This window comes from Crinia signifera, chromosome 6 (assembly GCF_055691185.1).
Source record: "Crinia signifera chromosome 6, ASM5569118v1, whole genome shotgun sequence".
Taxonomy (NCBI): domain Eukaryota; kingdom Metazoa; phylum Chordata; class Amphibia; order Anura; family Myobatrachidae; genus Crinia; species Crinia signifera.
The window spans coordinates 15,134,607-15,156,226 of NC_139222.1; the positions used below are offsets into that span (position 1 = coordinate 15,134,607).

Here is a 21,620-nt window from a genome sequence, read left to right on the forward strand (position 1 = left end):
CTCTGTGACGGCACCAACTGAGACTTTTGTAAATTTAAAAGCCAGCCGTGAGCCTGCAAAAACCCGATGGCTTCTGCCAAGTGACTCTTCAACATGTCTGCTGACTCCGCTTTGAACAGCAGGTCGTCCAAATATGGGATCACTGTGATTCCCCTCAGTCGAAGCACAGCCGCCATTACAGACATAATCTTGGTGAATACCCTTGGCGCTGTGGCCAGGCCGAAGGGCAACGCCTGGAATTGCAAGTGCAGGTCTCCTATCGCAAACCTCAATAGAGCCTGATGCTCTGGGTGTATAGAAACATGAAGGTACGCGTCCTGGACATCCATGGACGCCAAAAATTCTCCCTGGTCCAGGCTTGGCAGCACTGACCGTAGAGACTCTATTTTGAAATGGTCTACCCACAAATGGACATTCAATGACTTTAAATTGAGAATCGGTCTGAAAGACCCGTCTGGTTTGGGAACCAGAAACAGAGTGGAATAAAAGCCTCTTTTCCACTCCGCTCTGGGGACTGGGATCACCACACCCTTCTCTAAAAGAGAGTGAGCCGCTCCCAAGAGAGCTGTACGGAGCCGAGCCTCCTTTGGTAGTGGTGTGGGAATAAATCTTCTCGGAGGAAGACCTTTGAAGGGAATTCTGTAACCCTGGGATATAATATCTAATACCCAGGAATCCTGGTCTAACAATGCCCATGCGTCCCTTAACTGTGACAGACGCCCCCCCACCTTGACCACCACCGGGCAAATCCCCTGGCAGTCATGGGGAGGATTTGTCCTCTCCTTTGGTGTTTGGTTTCTTATGAAAGGAACCAAATTTTGACTTTGGGGCCTTACCCCTGGAGGACTGAAACTTTCCCCTAAAAGACTGTCCTCGAAAGGACGCACCTCCTCTAGGGGAGGACCGAAAGGACGGCCTGAAAGCAGAAAACCTAGATGTCTGCTTGGCTGCAGGGGCAGGCAGGAAAGTACTTTTGCCGCCTGTGGTCTACTTAATAATCTCTTCCAGTTCAGAACCAAATAACAGCTTTCCTTTAAAAGCTAATGCTTCTAAGGCCTTCTTAGACTCGTTATCTGCCTCCCAAGCCTTAAGCCAGAGCACTCTCCTGGCATTGACAGACACTGTGGAAACTCCAGCAGCCATTTTGAGAGCTTCCTCCTCAGCCTCCAGCACATACTCTGCTGCTGGTTTAAGCTTCTCCGCAAGCAACAACACACAAGGGTCAGCGTGTAAAATAGTGCACAAATCATTAGCCCACACAATCATGGCCTTAGAGACCCAGGCTGAAGCACTCAGAGGACATAGGGTGTATCCCACCCCTTCAAATATTGCCTTGAGGTTACCCTCCAGCTTTTTGTCCACGGGGTCCTTAAAAGCTGCTCCCCCTTGCACCGGTAGCACAGTGGCTTTAGACAAATGCGCCACAGAAGCATCTACCACAGGCACTTTCTCCCAGAGGTCTGCGTGAGCCTCCGGCATGGGGTATAAACTTAAGAATCTCTTAGGCATCTGCAGCCTTTTATCTGGCATTTTCCAAGCCCCTTCCAATAATTCCTGTAAACCTTCATCTGAAGGGAAGGTAACAGCTTCCTTACGCTGCCGTTTAAATACACCTTTACCAGGAGTTTTATCTTCCACAGACAAATTCAAAGCCTGTTTTACAGCAGTAATCAAATCCTCCACCCCTGCGGCTGAGGAATCCTCAGAATCATCACCCTGCTCCCAGGGGATGTCTGCATATGCTCCATCCTCTTCATCAACCATTAAAGGCACTAAGTAAGACCTTTTAGGGGTCCCCACAGCATCAACATCAATCTTGTCTAGCAATTCACTAAACCTGTTAATCCCCTTTGCAGAATCCTGCATCACTTGAAGAAAACCAGGATCTGCCTGGGTAAGAGGCAAGGAGCCAGAGGGCTGCTGAGATGATGACATAGGTCTCTGAGAATCTACCAACACATCACTCTGTCTGTCCAGCAATTGCACTAAAGCATTAACCGACCTGCCCAGGGCACTGGCCCACGCAGGTTCCAATTGCTCTACCCTCTGGTGTTCACTCCCCATGGGTCTCACAGCAGCGCAGGTAATACACAAGCCCCCCTTGGCCATCTGCTCAGGGACAAATTTCAGTGTACAGACACTGCAAGCGCTCAATGTATTAAGGGCTCCCTCCCCCAAAACCACAGCCTGTTGCTCAGACATGATGTAAAGTAACAATCACAGTGCATTCAATGTACAAGCGTTTATACAGAGTGAATGCACCAGCCACTTATCTGTCTGTTTGTTTCTGATGTGGGGAAACGATGCCCAGGAAATCCAAACACTCTGTCAGGATCTGTCAGCCAGCTCAGCTCCGCTGCAAGCGTTCCGAATGGCGCCAAAACAGAGTGAGGGAAGAGACCAAGTCCCTGCTGCTGCGGGGTCCGTGACTTTTGGCGCCAACCACCCCCAGTCAGCCGCTCCCTTAGTAGGATCTCCTAGTTCCAGTATCTTCCCCTCAGCTGGGGACCACTTGGAACATGCCTGTAACACACTGCTGTCCTCTCATATAGGAGCTCAGTGTGTAAGCTCCGCAGAAAATGGCCGCCACAATCACGGAGCGCCTGTCCCCCATGATCCCCACCTAGCGTGAAGCCGGTTTCAGAGCGCTCCGGAGCCCAGGCAGCTTCTTAAAAGAAGCTGTAAGCGCTGCACAGGGAGGCCAGACAGTGTCTCCCCTGTGCACAGCGAGCTGACAGGACGCGCTAGCAGTGTGAGGATTCACTAAGGAGAATCCTCACACTGTGCCTACCTAGCTAGAGTAAAAAGTTAATAAAATAATAAAAAACCCTAACTATCTCTAATCCTTCGGCTGCTCCCGCAGCCCTTTAGAATAGCACCCACTCCAGTGGGCACCTAACACGAACTGAAGAGTCTGGGATGCGGAAGGGAGGAGCCTACCACTCTAAAGCTTTAGGATAGGTGCCTGGCTCCTACGGACCCTCCTACATCCCAATGTTGAGCTGTGTCACCAGGACCATTGAAAGAGAAAAGGATTTACGGTAAGTACAAAATCCCTGTTTTCTCCTTCATCCACTAGGTGTCACTGGAGTAACAGTGGGGACGTGCCAGAGCTCCCAACACGGGTGGTATGGCGCTGAGACCCCTGTAACACAGAGCGTCCAAACTGTGAAGCTGACACCGCAAAAGTGTCAAATCGGTAGAACCAAACAAAAGTCTGACGACCAGACCAGGTGGCAGCTCTACAGAGCTGCTGGATAGATACCCCTCTGGCAGCCGCCCAAGAGGGGCCCACCGAGCGCGTAGAATGGGCTGTTATGGAGGCAGGAGGACGTTGAGCACTTGCCACATAGGCCTGATGAATAGTCAGGCGAATCCATCGAGACGTCTGTTTTGAGGCTGGCCAGCCCCGCCTGACCGGATCATACGTGACAAATAGAGCATCCGACTTCCTCAGAGATGCCGTCCTGGATACATAAATCCTCAGAGCCCTGACCACGTCGAGTACTGTCCTCAGGAGAGACGTCTTGGAAGGCCGGCACCACAATCGGCTGATTTATGTGGAAGGCCGATACCACCTTTGGCAAAAAAGAGACGCTGGTGCGAAGTTCTGCCCTGTCAGCATGGAAGTCCAAAAACGGAGGTCTGCATCCGAGACTCGTCTGGCCAATGCCAGGGCCAGGAGGAGCACTGTCTTCCATGTAAGGTACTTAAGGTCCACCTCTTCTAGTGGTTCGAACACCGCAGACTGCAAGTAATCTAGAACAAGATCCAAGTCCCAAGGAGCCGTGGGTGGATGAAAAGGAGGTTGCAGCCGCAATACTCCCTGAAAAAAAAGTATGTACGTCAGGTAAAAGGGCCAACTTCTTTTGAAAAAAAGATAGATAACGCCGATACCTGTACCTTCAGGGTAGACAGACGTAACCCTGCAGCTAAGCCGGCCTGCAGAAAAAGAAGAAGTCTGGCTTTCTTGAAAAGAGTAGTGGACACACCATGACTCTCGCACCAGCCCATGTAAGCCCTCCAGATGCGTGGTAATTCTTGGAGGTGACATCTTTCCTGGCCTTCATCATGGTAGGTATTACCGCCCGCGGGATACCCGCCTGTCTCCGAATGGACCTTTCAGCAGCCACGCCGTCAAATGAAGCCAACTTAAGTCTGGAAAGATGAAGGGCCCTTGACTGAGAAGATCTTCCTGAAGAGGCAGGGGCCAAGGTTCGTCTATCAGCAGAGACGTGAGGCTGGTGTAACCACGACCTGCGCGGCCAATCCAGAGATTTCAAGGGGACCGTGACCTCCTCCCTCCAAATTCTCTGCAGCACCCGAGGTATCAGTGGAAACTGAGGGAAGATGTACACAAAGTTGAACGGCCAAGGGGCCACCAGTGCATCCACTCCCACCGCCTGTGGATCCCTCGTCCGAGCGAAGAACCGGGGTAGCTGATAATTGTGGAGAGACACCATGAGGTCTGCTTGAGGACACCCCCACCTGTGAATCAGGCATTGAAAGACCTGGGGATTGAGGCACCACTCTCCTTGGTGTACGTCTTGCCGACTTAAGAAGTCGGCCTCCCAATTTTCTACGACAGGAATGAATATGGCCGAGATGGCCAATGCGTGATCTTGAGCCCACAGCAGGATTCGACTCACTTCTTTCATGGCTGCGCGACTGCACGTGCCTCTCTGCTTGTTGATGTAGGCTACTGCAGTGGAGTTGTCGGACTGTACTATGATGGGATGACCCTGAAGGAGATGGCAAGCCTGCAGGAGAGCATTGTATACTGCTCTTAACTCCAATATATTGATGGAGAGAAGAGCCTCCTGCTGAGTCCAACGGCCCTGGTACTGGTGATCCAGGGTGACTGCTCCCCAACAGCGAAGACTCGTGTCCGTGGTGAGTAATATCCAGTTCCAGATGGCGAACCTCTTTCCCTCTCTGAGGTTGGTAGGATTCAGCCACCACAGGAGAGAGTGCCGTGCCCGCACTGACAACCGTATCCTGTGGTGAAGGTGCAGGTGAGAGCCTGACCATTGCCGTAGAAGGCAACCATCTTCCCCAGTAGCCCGGTGCATGTGAGGACCGTCAACTGTCTGGTCAGAAGGAAAATGCGGATTAAGGCCTGGAGTGTATCCTCCGGAAGAAACTCCCACAAAAGAGGGGTATCCAGGACCATTCCCAGAAACTGTAACCGTTGAGACGGCTGGAGCTGGGACTTCTGGAAATTGAGTATCCATCCGTGACGAATGAGAGTAATCTGAGTCAGGGCTATGTTGTCCAACAGGCCCTCCCTGGGTGGTGCCTTCAGCAAAAGGTCGTCCAGTTACGGTATTACCGTCACAGCTTGGTTCCACAGACTCTCCATCATCCCCGCCATGACCTTGGTGAAGACCCGGGGGGCGGAGGAGAGGCCAAATGGAAGGGCCTGAAACTGCCAATGTTGCCAAGACTGCGAACCAAAAGAAAGCCTGATGTGGAGGCCAAAGCGGTATATGGAGGTAGGCGTCCTTGATGTCGAGTGACACCAAAAACTCGCCCTCCTCCAACCCAGCGATCACAGATTGCAGAGACTCCATCCTGAACTTGACCGGTTGGAGGTAAGGATTTAGATCCTTCAAGTTCAGGATAGGTCGCGCCGATCCGTCTGGTTTTGGGACCAGAAAGAGGCTGGAGTAAAATCCCAAGGTCCTTTGATCTTCTGGGACTGGGATCACCACCCCCGCCGATACCAGCTTTGAAATGGCCGCGGTTAGTAGCCAGCTCTTTTCTGCTGAAACTGGCAAACCTGTTTTGAAAAACCGGTGAGGGGGAGGCTTTTGAAAATGTATTTTGTAGGTGAGAGCCTGACCATTGCTGTAGAAGGCAACGCTGGAAAGGTCTCGATCGGAATCGACCATATTGGAGAGCCTTGAAGGAGGCAACCATCTTCCCCAGTAGCCTGGTGCATGTGAGGACCGTCAACTGTCAGGTCAGAAGGACAATGCAGATTAAGGCCTGGAGTGTATCTTGTCCTCCGGAAGAAACACCTGCAAAAAAGTGGTGTCCAGGACCATTCCCAGAAATTGTAACCGTTGAGACGGCTGGAGCTGGGACTTCTGGAAATTGAGTATCCATCTGTGACGAATCAGAGTCAGGGCTATGTTGTCCAACAGGCCATCCCTGGATGGTGCCTTCAGCAGAAGGTCGTCCAGGTACGGTATTACCATCACACTTTGGTTCCGCAGACTCTCCATCACCGTCATGACCTTGGTGAAGACCCGGGGAGCGGAGGAGAGGCCAAATGGAAGGGCCTGAAACTGCCAATGTTGGCTGCGGACTGCGAACCAAAGGAAAGCCTGAAGTGGAGCCCAAATCGGAATATGGAGTTAGGCGTCCTTGATGTCGAGTGACACCAAAAACTCGCCCTCCTCCAACCCAGCAATCACAGATTACAGAGACTCCATCCTGAACTTGACCGGTTGGAAGTAAGGATTTAGATCCTTCAAGTTCAGGATAGGTCGCGCCGATCTGTCTGGTTTTGGGACCAGAAAGAAGCTGGAGTAAAATCCCAAGGTCCTTTGATCTTCTGGGACCGGGATCACCACCCCCGCTGATACCAGGTTTGAAATGGCCACGGTTAGTAGCTGGCTCTTTTCTGCTGAAACAGGCAAACCTGTTTCGAAAAACCGGTGCTTTTGAAAATGTATCTTGTAGCCGAAGGCTACGAGATCCTGCACCCAAGCGTCTTGGCAAGACTGCAGCCAAACATGCTTGTAGCCTTGAAAACACGCTCCCGCCTTGGGATCCGCCAGGTGGGCAGAAGCCCGTCATGCTGAGGGCTTAGTGGAGGCCTTGGCCTCTCGGGTGGAAGAGGAAGCACCCTGCCACGACCTCAGGAGCCTCTGTGTGAGGCAACGCCCCCTCTAGAACGACCTCGGAACTTTGCCTGTGGGCGAAAGGACCGAAAGGATGTTCCCTGAAAGGTTCTATGTGTAGAAGGAGGGGGGGGGGGGGGGGGGCAGTGGATGGAAAGAATGTGGATTTTCCTCCAGTGGCTTGTGATATCCACTTATCCAACTCGGGCCTAAAGAGGACCTCGCCAGTGAAATGGAGTGCTTCCACCACCCGCTTGGCTCTGCATCAGAGCAGATGATGCCCCATCTTCAACGTCCAGTGCCAGCTTGGCCATATCAATGAGGTCATCTAAACCTTTCGCAACCGGTTCCGGCTGCTGTGGTGGCAAATCTTGTTGCACATCCACCTCTGGGGCTGCGTATTCCCGTTCCTCAAGGTCAGGCATATCCTCATCTGTGTCAGCGTCTAAGACCTGCGTGAGCAGTCTTTTTAGCACTGGGGGTTGTGTCACGTGTAGAGGGCCGTATGGGATCTGGGGCCAAGGCCTTAGTTAAACCGTCCACAGCTAAAGTTAATTCATGCTGCTGTGATCTAGAGGATTCTCTGTCCCTCTGCGAGTCAGAAATCTCAGAGGACAGGCATGACATCACCTCCGTGAGCTGTAACGCCCATGCAGGGGAGGGCTGCTGGGAGGTAGAAGGAGGGGGATCAGGGGTTTGTCGCACACCAGTGTACCCTCAGCATATTGTGTAAGTTTAGAATTACACTTCTTGCAAGACCTCTTAGAGCTGCCTCCTGCCATTATCACAGTGATTGATCTACACAATATATATAAATATATATGCAACAATCAACAGGTTAAATAATCTGTACATACACACCAGGGGATAGTACAGTGAAAAGTCAGAGAAGGACTGGACAGGAGAGACAGTATCAGAGGAAGAAGCTGCCAGAGGCCATCAACAACGCTCTGGTATGTACCAGGGAGCGCTATAGCCAATTTACATACAGCCCAGAACTGTCTCACCCAGCTCTAACCCCACTGTCTGCGTGCAGGGCTTGGGGAAGCTGTTTGCAGGTCTGGACACCGGGAGGAAGGCTGTACTTGAGTCTGCAGACTGTCACAGGCAAAAACAGAGCCCCTCAGCGTGTCAGCAGCGGTGCGCACTTAGAAGATGGCTGTGCTGTGTCATGCTGGGGAGAAGCCGGGGCTGCTGGGAGCATACCACGTGGTAGCTCCGCCCCTCCAGCTGCTCCGTGCTCTCCAAAATGGCGCCAGGATTAAATAAAACAGACCTGCACTACCGCCCTTTGATTTCTCACTGACCCCTGCGCTAAGCGGGAGGTCAGGCATACATTACCGCTGCCTTAGCTGGTCGGCGGCGGTAAGGGCTGAGGGAGGACGGGGCACGCACCGCACGCAGTGGTGGCTGTCTTCCGGAGACGGTGGTCTCTGCAGCCGGGGACCGGGCGCGAGCCGCATGCAGCTGCGGCCAGATCCCTTCCGACAGCTCCAGTGATGCAGACAGGCAGTGGCAGACTGCCTGTCTGTTGTTGTAAAAAAAAAAACTTGTGCCCTAGAGCAAGCCAGTAGTGTGACCAGCTCCCATGAGGGCACATTCTAAGACTGCCTAGGTGGGGGAGTAGAAGGGGAGGAGTTGGCCACACTCAATTATATTTAAAGTGCCCTTGCTCCCTGTGGTCGTCCTTCTAGCCCCACTGTTACTCCAGTGACACCTAGTGGATGAAGGAGAAAGACACTCTCTGTAAGGAGACAATCCAGCCCTGGGATATAAGTGAACCCTTGGAAAAGGAAAGTTATGATAGACCTACCTTGGTTAACTTGCTTTCCTTGAAGTCCATGGGAACCACTGTGGACATCGGGGTTGTAGGCGGATCCAGGGGTCCGAGGCACCAATCAGCGAAGCTTGTTGAAGATTTCCCAGGATGCCTTGGACCCTCTCCCCTGCAACCCCGCCTCCAGGCTCAACAAACTCAGTTTTGGTACCAAGCCATAGGACAGAGAGAACACATGGCCAAGTACTCATAAATTCACATCACGGCACATGGACAAGGTTCTGGTTGTTACAGGTCACAGTGCAGTATATCACACATAGGGATACCTCAGGAACAAATTGAAGGGAGGGCGCCCTGTGGTTCCCATGGACTTCAAGGAAAGGAAGTTAACCAAGGTAGGTCTACCATAACTTTCCTTTTCAGGGTCCATGGGTCCCACAGGGGACATCGGGGATGTCCAAAAGCCGTATTTAAAGGGAGGGAATTTGCCTGAGGTGTCAGAATTACCCGACGACCAAAGGAGGCATCCTGGGAGGCGAACGTGTCAAAGGCATAGAATCTAATACAGGTATGGACAGATGACCACGTTGCAGCCTTGCACAGCTGTTCGGCAGATGCACCCCTGGGTGCTGCCCATGATGGACCAACCGCTCTGGTAGAGTGCGCTTTAATAGAAACATGAATAGGAAGATTAGCCTGTTGATAGGCCTTGTGGATAGCCATGCGAATCCAGCGAGCAATAGTCTGTTTGCCCGCTGGCCAACCCTTTTTGCGGAATCCGTACAGTACAAAAAGGGAGTCAGATTTTCTGACCATCTTAGTACGGTCAACATAAATGGTCAGAGCCCTGACAACACCTAGCAAACGTTCATCTGGCGAGAGGTCCTCAGCTATGAATGCAGGAACAACAATCTCCTGATTAATATGAAATCTGGAGACAACCTTAGGAAGGTAAGAAGGTTTTGTCCTCAATACTGTCCTATCAGAATGGACAATAAGAAAAGGAGATTTGCAAGAAAGAGCTGAGAGATCTGAAACTCTTCTGGCCGAAGCGATAGCCAAAAGAAATACTGTTTTAGCAGTCAGCCACTTGAAATCAGCTACATTCAGTGGTTCAAAAGGTGGATTAGTCAAAGCCTGTAACACGATTGACATATCCCAAGGTGTAGTCGCAGGTACATACGGAGGTTGAACATGAAGTACCCCTTGGAAGAATGTACGAACATCCGGTAGAAAGGCAACCAGACAGATAAAGCTGAGACCTGGACTTTTAAAGAGGCCAGTCTCAGTCCCATATCTAGGCCCCTCTGTAGGAATGCCGGGATCCTGGCTATCTTGAATACCTTCGGATCATACCTCCTATCTGAGCACCAAGTGAAGTAGGTGTGCCATATCCGGTAGTAAATTCGGGAGGACGCTGGCTTGCACGCCCGAATCATGGTCCTCGCCACTTTGGAAGGGAAACCCTTGCGTTTTAATGAGGCAGTTTCAAGTGCCATGCCGTCAAAGACAGCTGCTGAGGGTCCCGGTGTAGGCAAGGTCACTGAGTGAGCAAGTCCACCCGAAGGGGTAAGAGGAATGGAGGCTGATGAGACAACTTTTGGAGGTCGACATACCAGCGTCTGCGTGGCAGGGCCGGGGTTATTTGGATGAGGTTCCCGCCTTCCTGTTTGAACTTCCTGATTACTCTGGGAATCATGTTGATTGGTGGAAAGGCGTATGGACGATGAAACGTCCATGGAACCCTAGGGAATCCGTGAAGCAGGCTTGAGGATCCCTGGACCTCGACCCGAAGTTGGACACTTTGTTGTTGTGTCTGGACGCCATTAGGTCCACGTCCGGTAGGCCCCAACATTTTCTCAAGATGGCAAACACCTCTGGGTGGAGTGACCACTCCCCCGGATGTATATTTTGGCGGCTCAGGAAGTTAACCTCCCAATTTTGGACTCCTGGGAGGAAGACGGCCGACAGAGCCAGAAGGTGCCCAGAACTGCAGTATGTTGATTGATAGGCGTGTCTGCAGAGCGGCCCACACGCCTTGCAAGGATCGGGATCCTACTACCGCCCCCACGCCTCGAAGACTGGCGTCAGTTGTGAGAATGGCCCACTCTGTGAACCAGAAGGGGCGGCCTTGATTCAAGCAGTCTGTCAGCAGCCACCATTGGAGAGAGGTTTTCACCTCCTGAGTCAGTGTGAGGAACGTGGACCTGATGTGGTGAGGTAGACCGTCCCACTTCGCCAAGATGAGGCGTTGGAGGGGGCGAGAATGGAATTGAGCCAACTCCACCATATCGAATGTCGATACCATGAGGCCCAAAATCCTCATTGCCCAGTGAACTGAGACTCTTGGACTCTGTACAAATGACTGAATTCGGTGTTGCAGAGCATTGCACTTGTCCCTGGGAAGCGACATCCTCAAGGACCGGGTATCCAATAGAGCTACCAGATGCAGCATTTGAGAAGGGATCAGAGAAGATTTATCCCAGTTTAGGAGCCACCCATGTGCCTGGAGTGTTGTGATTGTTATCTGCAGGTGTGATAACAGAGCCTCTGGAGATTTGGCCACCAGTAAGAGGTCGTCTAGGTATGGGAATACCCGGATGCCTAGTCGGAGGACATGTTCCGCCATGATTTTTGTGAAAATCCTGGGTGCCGTGGCTAGGCCGAATGGAAGGGCTTGGAATTGAAAGTGATGGGTCTGAATAGCAAACCGCAGGTACTTCTGATGTGCTGACAGAATGGGGACGTGTAAATATGTCTAGAGAGACCATATAATCCCCCGCTTCCAAGGCTAGGATAATGGTCCTCAGAGTCTCCATCCGGAATTTTGAAACCTCTACCACCTTGTTGAGTGATTTTAGGTTCAGGATGGGCCGGTATGTTCCGTTTGGTTTTGGAACCAGGAAGAGAGTCGAATAGTAACAGCGTCCCCTCTCGTGAGGTGGGACTGGGATTATAACTCCAGACTGTAAGAGAGAGTGCAGTATTTTTAGCAAATGTTCTGCTTTGTGTGGGTTGTGTGGCAGACCCCTGCAGAAGTATTTGCGTGGGGGAGGCTTTTTGAATGAAATGTAGTATCCCCGAGACACCACTTCCCTCACCCAGGCGTCTGTTGTTGTAGATAGCCATTGGTGAGCAAAGCGGTGAAGTCTACGATCTACGAACGACACTGATGGCGCTTGACTCCAATGTTTCGCTTTATGTATACATATTTGAAGTATACAGATGCGGAAAGAAAAAGATATATAATATATGTCAGATTACATCAAAAAACTGAACCAATCTTGTAAAAATAGGATATCTCAGAGCGTACCGAACTCACAAAATTAATCGTGAGCCCCCGTGCATAAAGGTATCTTTATGGGGTCACCGCCTGTGTTAGGGTCTGGTAGGTCACTGGTGTGCGTACCGTACTCACTATTATGTCAAGTATATGCCTCTCATCAAGGTTTCTTTACCGACTATGGTCACAATACTTCCACGTCTCACTCCACATTCATATGCCGAGTTTAGGTGAGAAAAGAGGATATAACACAGGACCACAATTGTATAGGATTCATAAAACCACCTTCCACCAAATGCGTACCAAACTCACAGGAAAAATAATGACACCGTGTTCATAAAGGTATCTTTTTATCCAGTGGCGTAACTATATATTTTGCGCCCCCACCCGCCAAATTTTTTCTGCGCCCCCCCTCTATCTCTCCGTCCCCTCGGCGCCCCTCCCCATGCCCATACCTGACAGAGCCGCATCTGCGGTCACTGTCCCGTCCAGTCTCCCGGCGCCGGCTCCTGCTGATAATGAAAAGTGACTCTTAAAAAATGGCTGCCAAAACTGTCTGCAATACGGGGGCAGCCATTTTCTAAGTGTCAGTTTTCATTATCAGCAGGAGCCGGCGCCGGGAGCGAGTGACGGGACAGTGACCGCAGATGCGGCCGGGCAGCAGCGCAGCGGGTAACTATAGCACCGCAGCCCCCCCCGGCGCCCATAGTTACTCTGCGCCTCCCCGCCACAGCGGGGGCTGCGGAGGCATAGTTACGCCACTGTTTTTATCCACCAAGTGTCATAGGTCTGAAGATGACATAAATGTGTAGCGTATCGTACTTACAGCACGGTTAGCTCAGACATATGCGTAGCAGGTTCTTTACTGGTGTACTGTCCGCTTTAGACCGATTCAACTCATATACCAATGGTGTGGGCAATAAGAAAAATGAATGGTCTTAGTGCCACTTCAAAAATGTATTGTACATCACACCAATAATACATAAAATACATAAAAAGACAAAGATTAAAAAGGGGGTTACCTGAGTGGTGGCCTGGGGTGGACACAGCCACAACCCAGGTCCAAAAAATTCAGTCACTCCTTGGGCCAACGCGTTTCTACAGCAACTGCTGTCTTTATCCAGGCTGCAGAGTGACTGAATCTGCAGCTTTATATACCCCGCCGGATCTTCACTTCCGGTTTCCATATTTTGCTTATCGGGGATTGATGGCATCTTAATAAAATACCTTTTTAAAACCATTCATATGTATAGTTTTAACAGCGGGTATCCACTCGCTATTTTAGTGATCTCTTACTTCGCTTTCCCCGCTGGTAGAGGGTCTGGAAAGGTGATATCTTTGTATCACGATCGTGCGCTTCCGGCCTCTGGAACGCACGGAAGTGACGTCTGGTGCGCTTCAGTCCTATGTGTGCCCACGGCTATGATGTTATGCTGCGGCGGATGTAGTGCGCCCGAAACAGCCTCCTTTCCTGCTCCTTGGGACGCACGGAAGTGTCTTATACTACTGACACGCACATACTGTCCGTTATTTAGTGTAGTGGCTCCATACACAAAGTATTGAGATTTTTGCTCACCAAACGGCCTCTATATGTATATATTTATGGAAAGAATTTCCTTTATAAATTAATTTGGGATTATTTCCAAACTCAATCCGGCGGGGTATATTTACATTTATGATATTGCACAAACACATTATTAATATAGCACACAATATTAAAATCTATCAATAAAAATGTGAATATTTAAGGAATTTGTGGTCCTGTGCTCATCCATTGTTATATCCTCTTTTCTCACCTAAACTCGGCATATGAATGTGGAGTGAGACGTGGAAGTATTGTGACCATAGTCAATAAAGATACCTTGATGAGAGGCATATACTTGACATAATAGTGAGTACGGTACGCACACCAGTAACCTACCAGACCCTAACACAGGCGGTGACCGCATTAAGATACCTTTATGCATGGGGGCTCACGATTAATTTTGTGAGTTCGGTACGCTCTGAGATATCCTATTCTTACAAGATTGGTTCAGTTTTTTAATGTAATCTGACATATATTATATTTCTTTTTCTTTCCGCATCTGTATACTTCAAATATGTCTACATAAACCGAAACATTGGAAGCGCCATCAGTGTCGTTCGTAGATCGTAGTTCCTTTCCAAGGAGGACCCTCCATCTACACTGAGGCAGCAGGGATTCTAAGATTGCGCCTTGGGATCTTCTATTTTCCAATTGTTTGTTCTGTAAAGCGGTGAAGTCTGCCTCCCACCTGGGTATCCCCCTGCGGGAGGCCCGCCCCGTCATGCAGCAGGCTTGTCAGGTTTGGCGGGGGCCGGTCTAGTGGCCCAAGCCTGTTTAGGCTTTGCCTTGCCTGTATTGTTGGGAGGGGCGTTCCTGGTATAGGATTGCCCTCTAGCTTTACCTTGGGGGTGAAAGGACCGAAAGGAGGCGGTCCTAGGTTTCTGCGGCAGGGCTGTGGGTAGACATGCCGTCTTAGCAGCTGCCAGAGAGGCTACAATCTTATTAAGCTCCTCCCCGAATAAATTATCGCCCTTAAAAGGCAACAGCTCCAAGGTTTTCTTGGATTCCACATCTGCTTTCCATGGCCTGAGCCAGATGATGCGGCGGGCCTGAACGGAGCTGGCAGACGCCCTGGCTGCTAAAGAACCTGCGTCAGACATGGCTTCCGTGATATATAACACCGCCTGTCTTATGTGATGCACACATAATTTGGCGTCCTCATAAGCATCTGAAGTAAGCTTGTGTTCCACAACCTGCACCCATGGTAAAATGGCTTTTGCCGCCCAGGTTGCTGCTATGGTGGGCCTCTGAACTGCGCCAGAGAATGAGAATATGGCACTAAGGGACTGCTCTGGGCGTCTGTCCATAGGGTCCTTCAAGACCGACCCAGAGGTAACTGGGAGGACCAAAGGTTTTATTAACCTGGTCACATGGGCGTCCACCGGAGGAGGAATCTCCCATGGTTTACAGTCCTCAGGAGGGAGAGGATATCTGGACAATAACTTCCTAGGGATATTGGACTTTTTACCCAAGGCCTCCCATTGATCTGTCCTGATCTCTGTTAAATGATCACAGTGAGGAAATTGGGCCTTAACTACCTTCTGCTTTTTAAAGACATCTCTGGTCTTAGCAGTAGGTTCAGGCTCCTCAGAGTCTGACAAAAGGACATCACGGATGGCGTAAATGAGAGCTGCCACATCAGGTGTTTCTGCTTGTGAAGCAGGGGTGTCAGTGGGCATAGGATCATCATTCTGGTCATCATCAGGATTAATGTCGTCATCATCTGCGTTGTAATTATCATCCCCCTCATCGTCTGTGTCATCCTGAGCTACCGAGAGCAATGGAGTTAACAGAGGTCTGGTTGGTTGCACATCATTGGGCAGCAGCCTCTGCATAGCTACCGTAGTCTGCTGCAAGATCTGCACCATGGTCGACAGAGCATCCACCCAGGGTGGAGGGGACTGGACTACATGGGGTGCAATGGAGGGAGGAAGGCGACCCACTAGGGTGCCTAACAACTGTTGAAAAGCTGCCCAGGGAGGTTGTGGAGAAACCACCGTGGCAGAGGACTGGCCAGCGGGGATAAAGCAATTGACACAAAGCCCATCCTGGATAACATCCTGCTCAGACAGACCCACAGCACAGCTCCTGCAGGACAGAAGCTTGGGGGACTCAGTCTGATTGCGGCCCCGTTTGGACATGTGATCATATACACCCGCAAGGGGGGATAACAGTGCACAATAGGAGAATTCAACCAAGGAAGCCCTAGAGTGATATCACTGCGTGTATGTGACCTTTGAGGCTGAACCCTGTGTGAAAAACAGTGGACATTATAAAGTCTCCCGCAGCGCGCAGCATGGCAGCGGGTTGTGCTCTCTATGAGAGCCTTACCTGCTCCTGGACGCCGGCCACGCTGCCTGCAGGAGATGTCCGGCGGTGCTTGTGCTGTCCGTCACCTCCGCCGGGCTACCCCGCTTGACCAAGGTCGTAGGTGGAATGTCGGCGCCAGCAGGAGTGATGCAGCAGAGTGCGCCGCCGTCAAGTGATTGACGGCGGGAGCTGCCTCAGCTGCAAGAGCGTCAAATTTAAGTGTAAAAAATAAGACTATGGAAAAAAATAAATAAAGCAGCTTCTTATGGGATTACCTCAGTAATCCCTGCTGATTAAAAGGTGCGTCTGCTTCCTGCAGGCACCAAACAAAAACTAAGTTGTTTGAGCCTGGAGGAGGGGTTGCAGGGGAGACGGCCCAAGGCATGCTGGGAAATCTTGAACAAGCTTCGCTGATTGGTGCCTTGGACCCCTGGATCCGCCTACAACCCGATGTCCCCTGTGGGACCCATGGACCTGAAAAGGAAACTGGGCCTCTGAAGAATCAGTAGCCAATGCCAAGGATATAGATAGGAGACCAATAGGAAGCGGGAGTGGGCGGGCACTTAGGGTACCAAATAGGTCTCCTGGCAAAAAGCCCCCACTACCTGGAGAATCAGGAGAATTCAATTATCCCCTGGAACAGGATCCCATCTATAGCGGAGGGATAAAGTAACCGGCCTTAAGTCTTAGTACATCTGTATTTAGTGTAAACATCCCAGCTACAACGGGCAGAATTCCCCATGCAATCACATAGGTGGCTGGAGTTCCGGTACACACAGCTCCGCCCATATATGTCACACGGTGAGCACCTGCTGAGCACACGTATGATAGCCTTATACTGATCGCCTTTATGGCGTTCCAACAGCACTTTGTGGAATTTGCTTTGAATTTAATTCACCGATAAAATGAGGAAACTGAAATGATTCCAGAGGACGCCATACACAGACAGTAGAATATGTGACTACTCTCTGTAATATGTGATTACTACTCACCTGTGCTGGGATCTGTAGGGATCTCCTCCTCCTTAACTGGCCGATCCCTCATCGCACACGTCTCTTCTTCTCCCTCCAGTTCTTCTTCTTTAATAGTAGTCGGATCTTCACCCTGAAAACCCCACAAATATAAAAGAAATGCGTCAGGTCTTGACAGAGAACCCTCTGAGGAAGCCTCAAACTGATGGTGAAATGCGTTCAGGAAACTCCCTACCACCCACAGAAGCTTGTACTTACTCAGTCTGCACTCTGATTATTTATATTATCCAACTATTTATCTATACTTCTATCTAATTACATCTTCTTTTACTTTGTATTCATTATTTCTGTCCCATTACCTACTTATGAACACACATATCCCCAGCAATCTCTCTATCCCACAGGTCTCCACCAGCTCAGTGTATAACACACAGTCTACAGATCATACAGTTATAAGTCACTTTGGTATATTGGCGAGACCCTAAATCCCACCTACCTGTACCTGATCCTCCTGTGGGGTCATGCGAGTCTCCTCTGTACAGTTCCGGCAATACAGAGGACGGGGACAGCTCTCTGGGGTATCTCTGTTACTGGGCCCATCTGTAGGAGACACACAGTGACTGAGGACATGGTATATATGTGATTATCCTGGGAATACAGAGGACGGGGACATCTCTCTGGGGTATCTCTGTTACTGGGCCCATCTGTAGGAGACACACAGTGACTGAGGACATGGTATATATGTGAGTATCCTGGGAATACAGAGGATGGGGACATCTCTCTGGGGTATCTCTGTTACTGGGCCCATCTGTAGGAGACACACAGTGACTGAGGACATGGTATATATGTGATTATCCTGGGAATATAGAGGACGGGGACATCTCTCTGGTGTATCTCTGTTACTGGGCCCATCTGCAGGAGACACGCAGTGACTGAGGACATGGTATATATGTGATTATCCTGGGAATACAGAGGACGGGGACATCTCTCTGGGGTATCTCTGTTACTGGGCCCATCTGTAGGAGACACACAGGGACTGAGGACATGTATATATGTGATTATCCTGGGAATACAGAGGACAGGGACATCTCTCTGGGGTATCTCTGTTACTGGGCCCATCTGTAGGAGACACGCAGTGACTGAGGACATTGTATATATGTGATTATCCTGGGAATACAGAGGACGGGGACATCTCTCTGGGGTATCTCTGTTACTGGGCCCATCTGTAGGAGACACACAGTGACTGAGGACATTGTATATATGTGATTATCCTGGGAATACAGAGGACGGGGACATCTCTCTGGGGTATCTCTGTTACTGGCCCCATCTGTAGGAGACACGCAGTGACTGAGGACATGGTATATATGTGATTATCCTGGGAATACAGAGGACGGGGACATCTCTCTGGGGTATCTCTGTTACTGGGCCCATCTGTAGGAGACACGCAGTGACTGAGGACATGGTATATATGTGATTATCCTGGGAATACAGAGGATGGGGACATCTCTCTGGTGTATCTCTGTTACTGGCCCCATCTGTAGGAGACACGCAGTGACCGAGGACATTGTATATATGTGATTATCCTGGGAATACAGAGGACGGGGACATCTCTCCGGGGTATCTCTGTTACTGGGCCCATCTGTAGGACACACACAGTGACTGAGGACATGGTATATATGTGATTATATAGGGGACCCCCATACCTGCTTTACCCTAGGGATTTCCTCTTCCTTACACTGTTGATTACCTGGTACATACATCTCTTCTTCTCCCTCTGTATCTTCTGCCTTAATATCAGTCACATCCGTCTCATCTTCTCCTTCTGTACCTTCTACCTTAATATCAGTCACATCCGTCTCATCTTCTCCCTCTGTATCTTCTACCTTAATATCAGTCACATCCGTCTCCTCTCCCTCTGTATCTTCTGCCCTAATGTTAATCATGTGGTTTTCATCCTATATAAAGCAGCAATAAAATACATTTTTCAATTCAGTAAAAGATTATATAAAACAAATATTTGGATTTAATCTGCTTCTCTACAGATCATATAGTGACAGTAACTTTGGTATATAGAGAAGACCACGAATCCCACATACCTTATCCTCCTGTGGGGTCCTGTGAGTCTCCTCTGTACAGTCCTGGTAATACAGAGGATGGGGACATCTCTCTGGGGTATCTTTATTACTGGGCCCATCTGTAGGAGACACACAGTGACTGAGGACATGGTATATATGTAATTATCCTGGGAATACAGAGGACGGGGACATCTCTCTGGGGTATCTCTGTTACTGGCCCCATCTGTAGGAGACACGCAGTGACTGAGGACATGGTATATATGTGATTATCCTGGGAATACAGAGGACGGGGACATCTCTCTGGGGTATCACTGTTACTGGGCCCATCTGTAGGACACACACAGTGACTGAGGACATTGTATATATGTGATTATCCTGGGAATACAGAGGACGGGGACATCTCTCTGGGGTATCTCTGTTACTGGCCCCATCTGTAGGAGACACGCAGTGACTGAGGACATGGTATATATGTGATTATCCTGGGAATACAGAGGACGGGGACATCTCTCTGGGGTATCACTGTTACTGGGCCCATCTGTAGGACACACACAGTGACTGAGGACATTGTATATATGTGATTATCCTGGGAATACAGAGGACGGGGACATCTCTCTGGGGTATCTCTGTTACTGGGCCCATCTGTAGGAGACACGCAGTGACTGAGGACCTGGTATATATGTGATTATCCTGGGAATACAGAGGACGGGACATCTCTCTGGGGTATCTCTGTTACTGGCCCCATCTGTAGGAGACACGCAGTGACTGAGGACATGGTATATATGTGATTATCCTGGGAATACAGAGGACGGGGACATCTCTCTGGGGTATCACTGTTACTGGGCCCATCTGTAGGACACACACAGTGACTGAGGACATTGTATATATGTGATTATCCTGGGAATACAGAGGACGGGGACATCTCTCTGGGGTATCTCTGTTACTGGGCCCATCTGTAGGAGACACGCAGTGATTGAGGACATGGTATATATGTGATTATCCTGGGAATACAGAGGGCGGGGACATCTCTCTGGGGTATCTCTGTTACTGGCCCCATCTGTAGGAGACACGCAGTGACTGAGGACATGGTATATATGTGATTATCCTGGGAATACAGAGGACGGGGACATCTCTCTGGGGTATCACTGTTACTGGGCCCATCTGTAGGACACACACAGTGACTGAGGACATTGTATACATGTGATTATCCTGGGAATACAGAGGACGGGGACATCTCTCTGGGGTATCTCTGTTACTGGGCCCATCTGTAGGAGACACGCAGTGACTGAGGACCTGGTATATATGTGATTATCCTGGGAATACAGAGGACGGGACATCTCTCTGGGGTATCTCTGTTACTGGCCCCATCTGTAGGAGACACGCAGTGACTGAGGACATGGTATATATGTGATTATCCTGGGAATACAGAGGACGGGGACATCTCTCTGGGGTATCACTGTTACTGGGCCCATCTGTAGGACACACACAGTGACTGAGGACATTGTATATATGTGATTATCCTGGGAATACAGAGGACGGGGACATCTCTCTGGGGTATCTCTGTTACTGGGCCCATCTGTAGGAGACACGCAGTGATTGAGGACATGGTATATATGTGATTATCCTGGGAATACAGAGGACGGGGACATCTCTCTGGGGTATCTCTGTTACTGGCCCCATCTGTAGGAGACACGCAGTGACTGGGGACATGGTATATATGTGATTATCCTGGGAATACAGAGGACGGGGACATCTCTCTGGGGTATCACTGTTACTGGGCCCATCTGTAGGACACACACAGTGACTGAGGACATTGTATATATGTGATTATCCTGGGAATACAGAGGACGGGGACATCTCTCTGGGGTATCTCTGTTACTGGGCCCATCTGTAGGACACACGCAGTGACTGAGGACATTGTATATATGTGATTATCCTGGGAATACAGAGGACGGGGACATCTCTCTGGGGTATCTCTGTTACTGGGCCCATCTGTAGGAGACACGCAGTGACTGAGGACATGGTATATATGTGATTATCCTGGGAATACAGAGGACAGGGACATCTCTCTGGGGTATCTCTGTTACTGGGCCCATCTGTAGGAGACACGCAGTGACTGAGGACATTGTATATATGTGATTATCCTGGGAATACAGAGGACGGGGACATCTCTCTGGGGTATCTCTGTTACTGGGCCCATCTGTAGGAGACACACAGTGACTGAGGACATTGTATATATGTGATTATCCTGGGAATACAGAGGACGGGGACATCTCTCTGGGGTATCTCTGTTACTGGCCCCATCTGTAGGAGACACGCAGTGACTGAGGACATGGTATATATGTGATTATCCTGGGAATACAGAGGATGGGGACATCTCTCTGGTGTATCTCTGTTACTGGGCCCATCTGTAGGAGACACGCAGTGACTGAGGACATTGTATATATGTGATTATCCTGGGAATACAGAGGACGGGGACATCTCTCTGGGGTATCTCTGTTACTGGCCCCATCTGTATGAGACACACAGTGACTGAGGACATTGTATATATGTGATTATCCTGGGAATACAGAGGACGGGGACATCTCTCTGGGGTATCTCTGTTACTGGCCCCATCTGTAGGAGACACGCAGTGACCGAGGACATTGTATATATGTGATTATCCTGGGAATACAGAGGACGGGGACATCTCTCCGGGGTATCTCTGTTACTGGGCCCATCTGTAGGACACACACAGTGACTGAGGACATGGTATATATGTGATTATATAG

At 50.0% G+C, this 21,620-nt stretch overlaps 1 protein-coding gene across 7 annotated transcripts in view; it reads right to left on the minus strand.

Moving 5' to 3' along the window:
• LOC146009998 (uncharacterized) overlaps positions 1 to 21,620 on the minus strand; it is a 113,220-nt gene that overhangs the window by 80,891 nt on the left and 10,709 nt on the right. For 6 of the 7 annotated variants that reach the window (XM_083150720.1, XM_083150718.1, XM_083150719.1 and 3 more), the window contains 4 exons: positions 18,874 to 18,971; positions 18,525 to 18,732; positions 17,274 to 17,377; positions 16,799 to 16,910 (listed from right to left, as the gene is read on the minus strand). In XM_083150720.1, coding sequence (XP_083006846.1) covers positions 16,799 to 16,910; positions 17,274 to 17,377; positions 18,525 to 18,732; positions 18,874 to 18,971 — 522 coding nt within the window. The remainder of the gene's footprint in view (positions 1 to 16,798; positions 16,911 to 17,273; positions 17,378 to 18,524; positions 18,733 to 18,873; positions 18,972 to 21,620) is intronic. The other variant, XM_083150717.1, reaches the window with a different exon arrangement.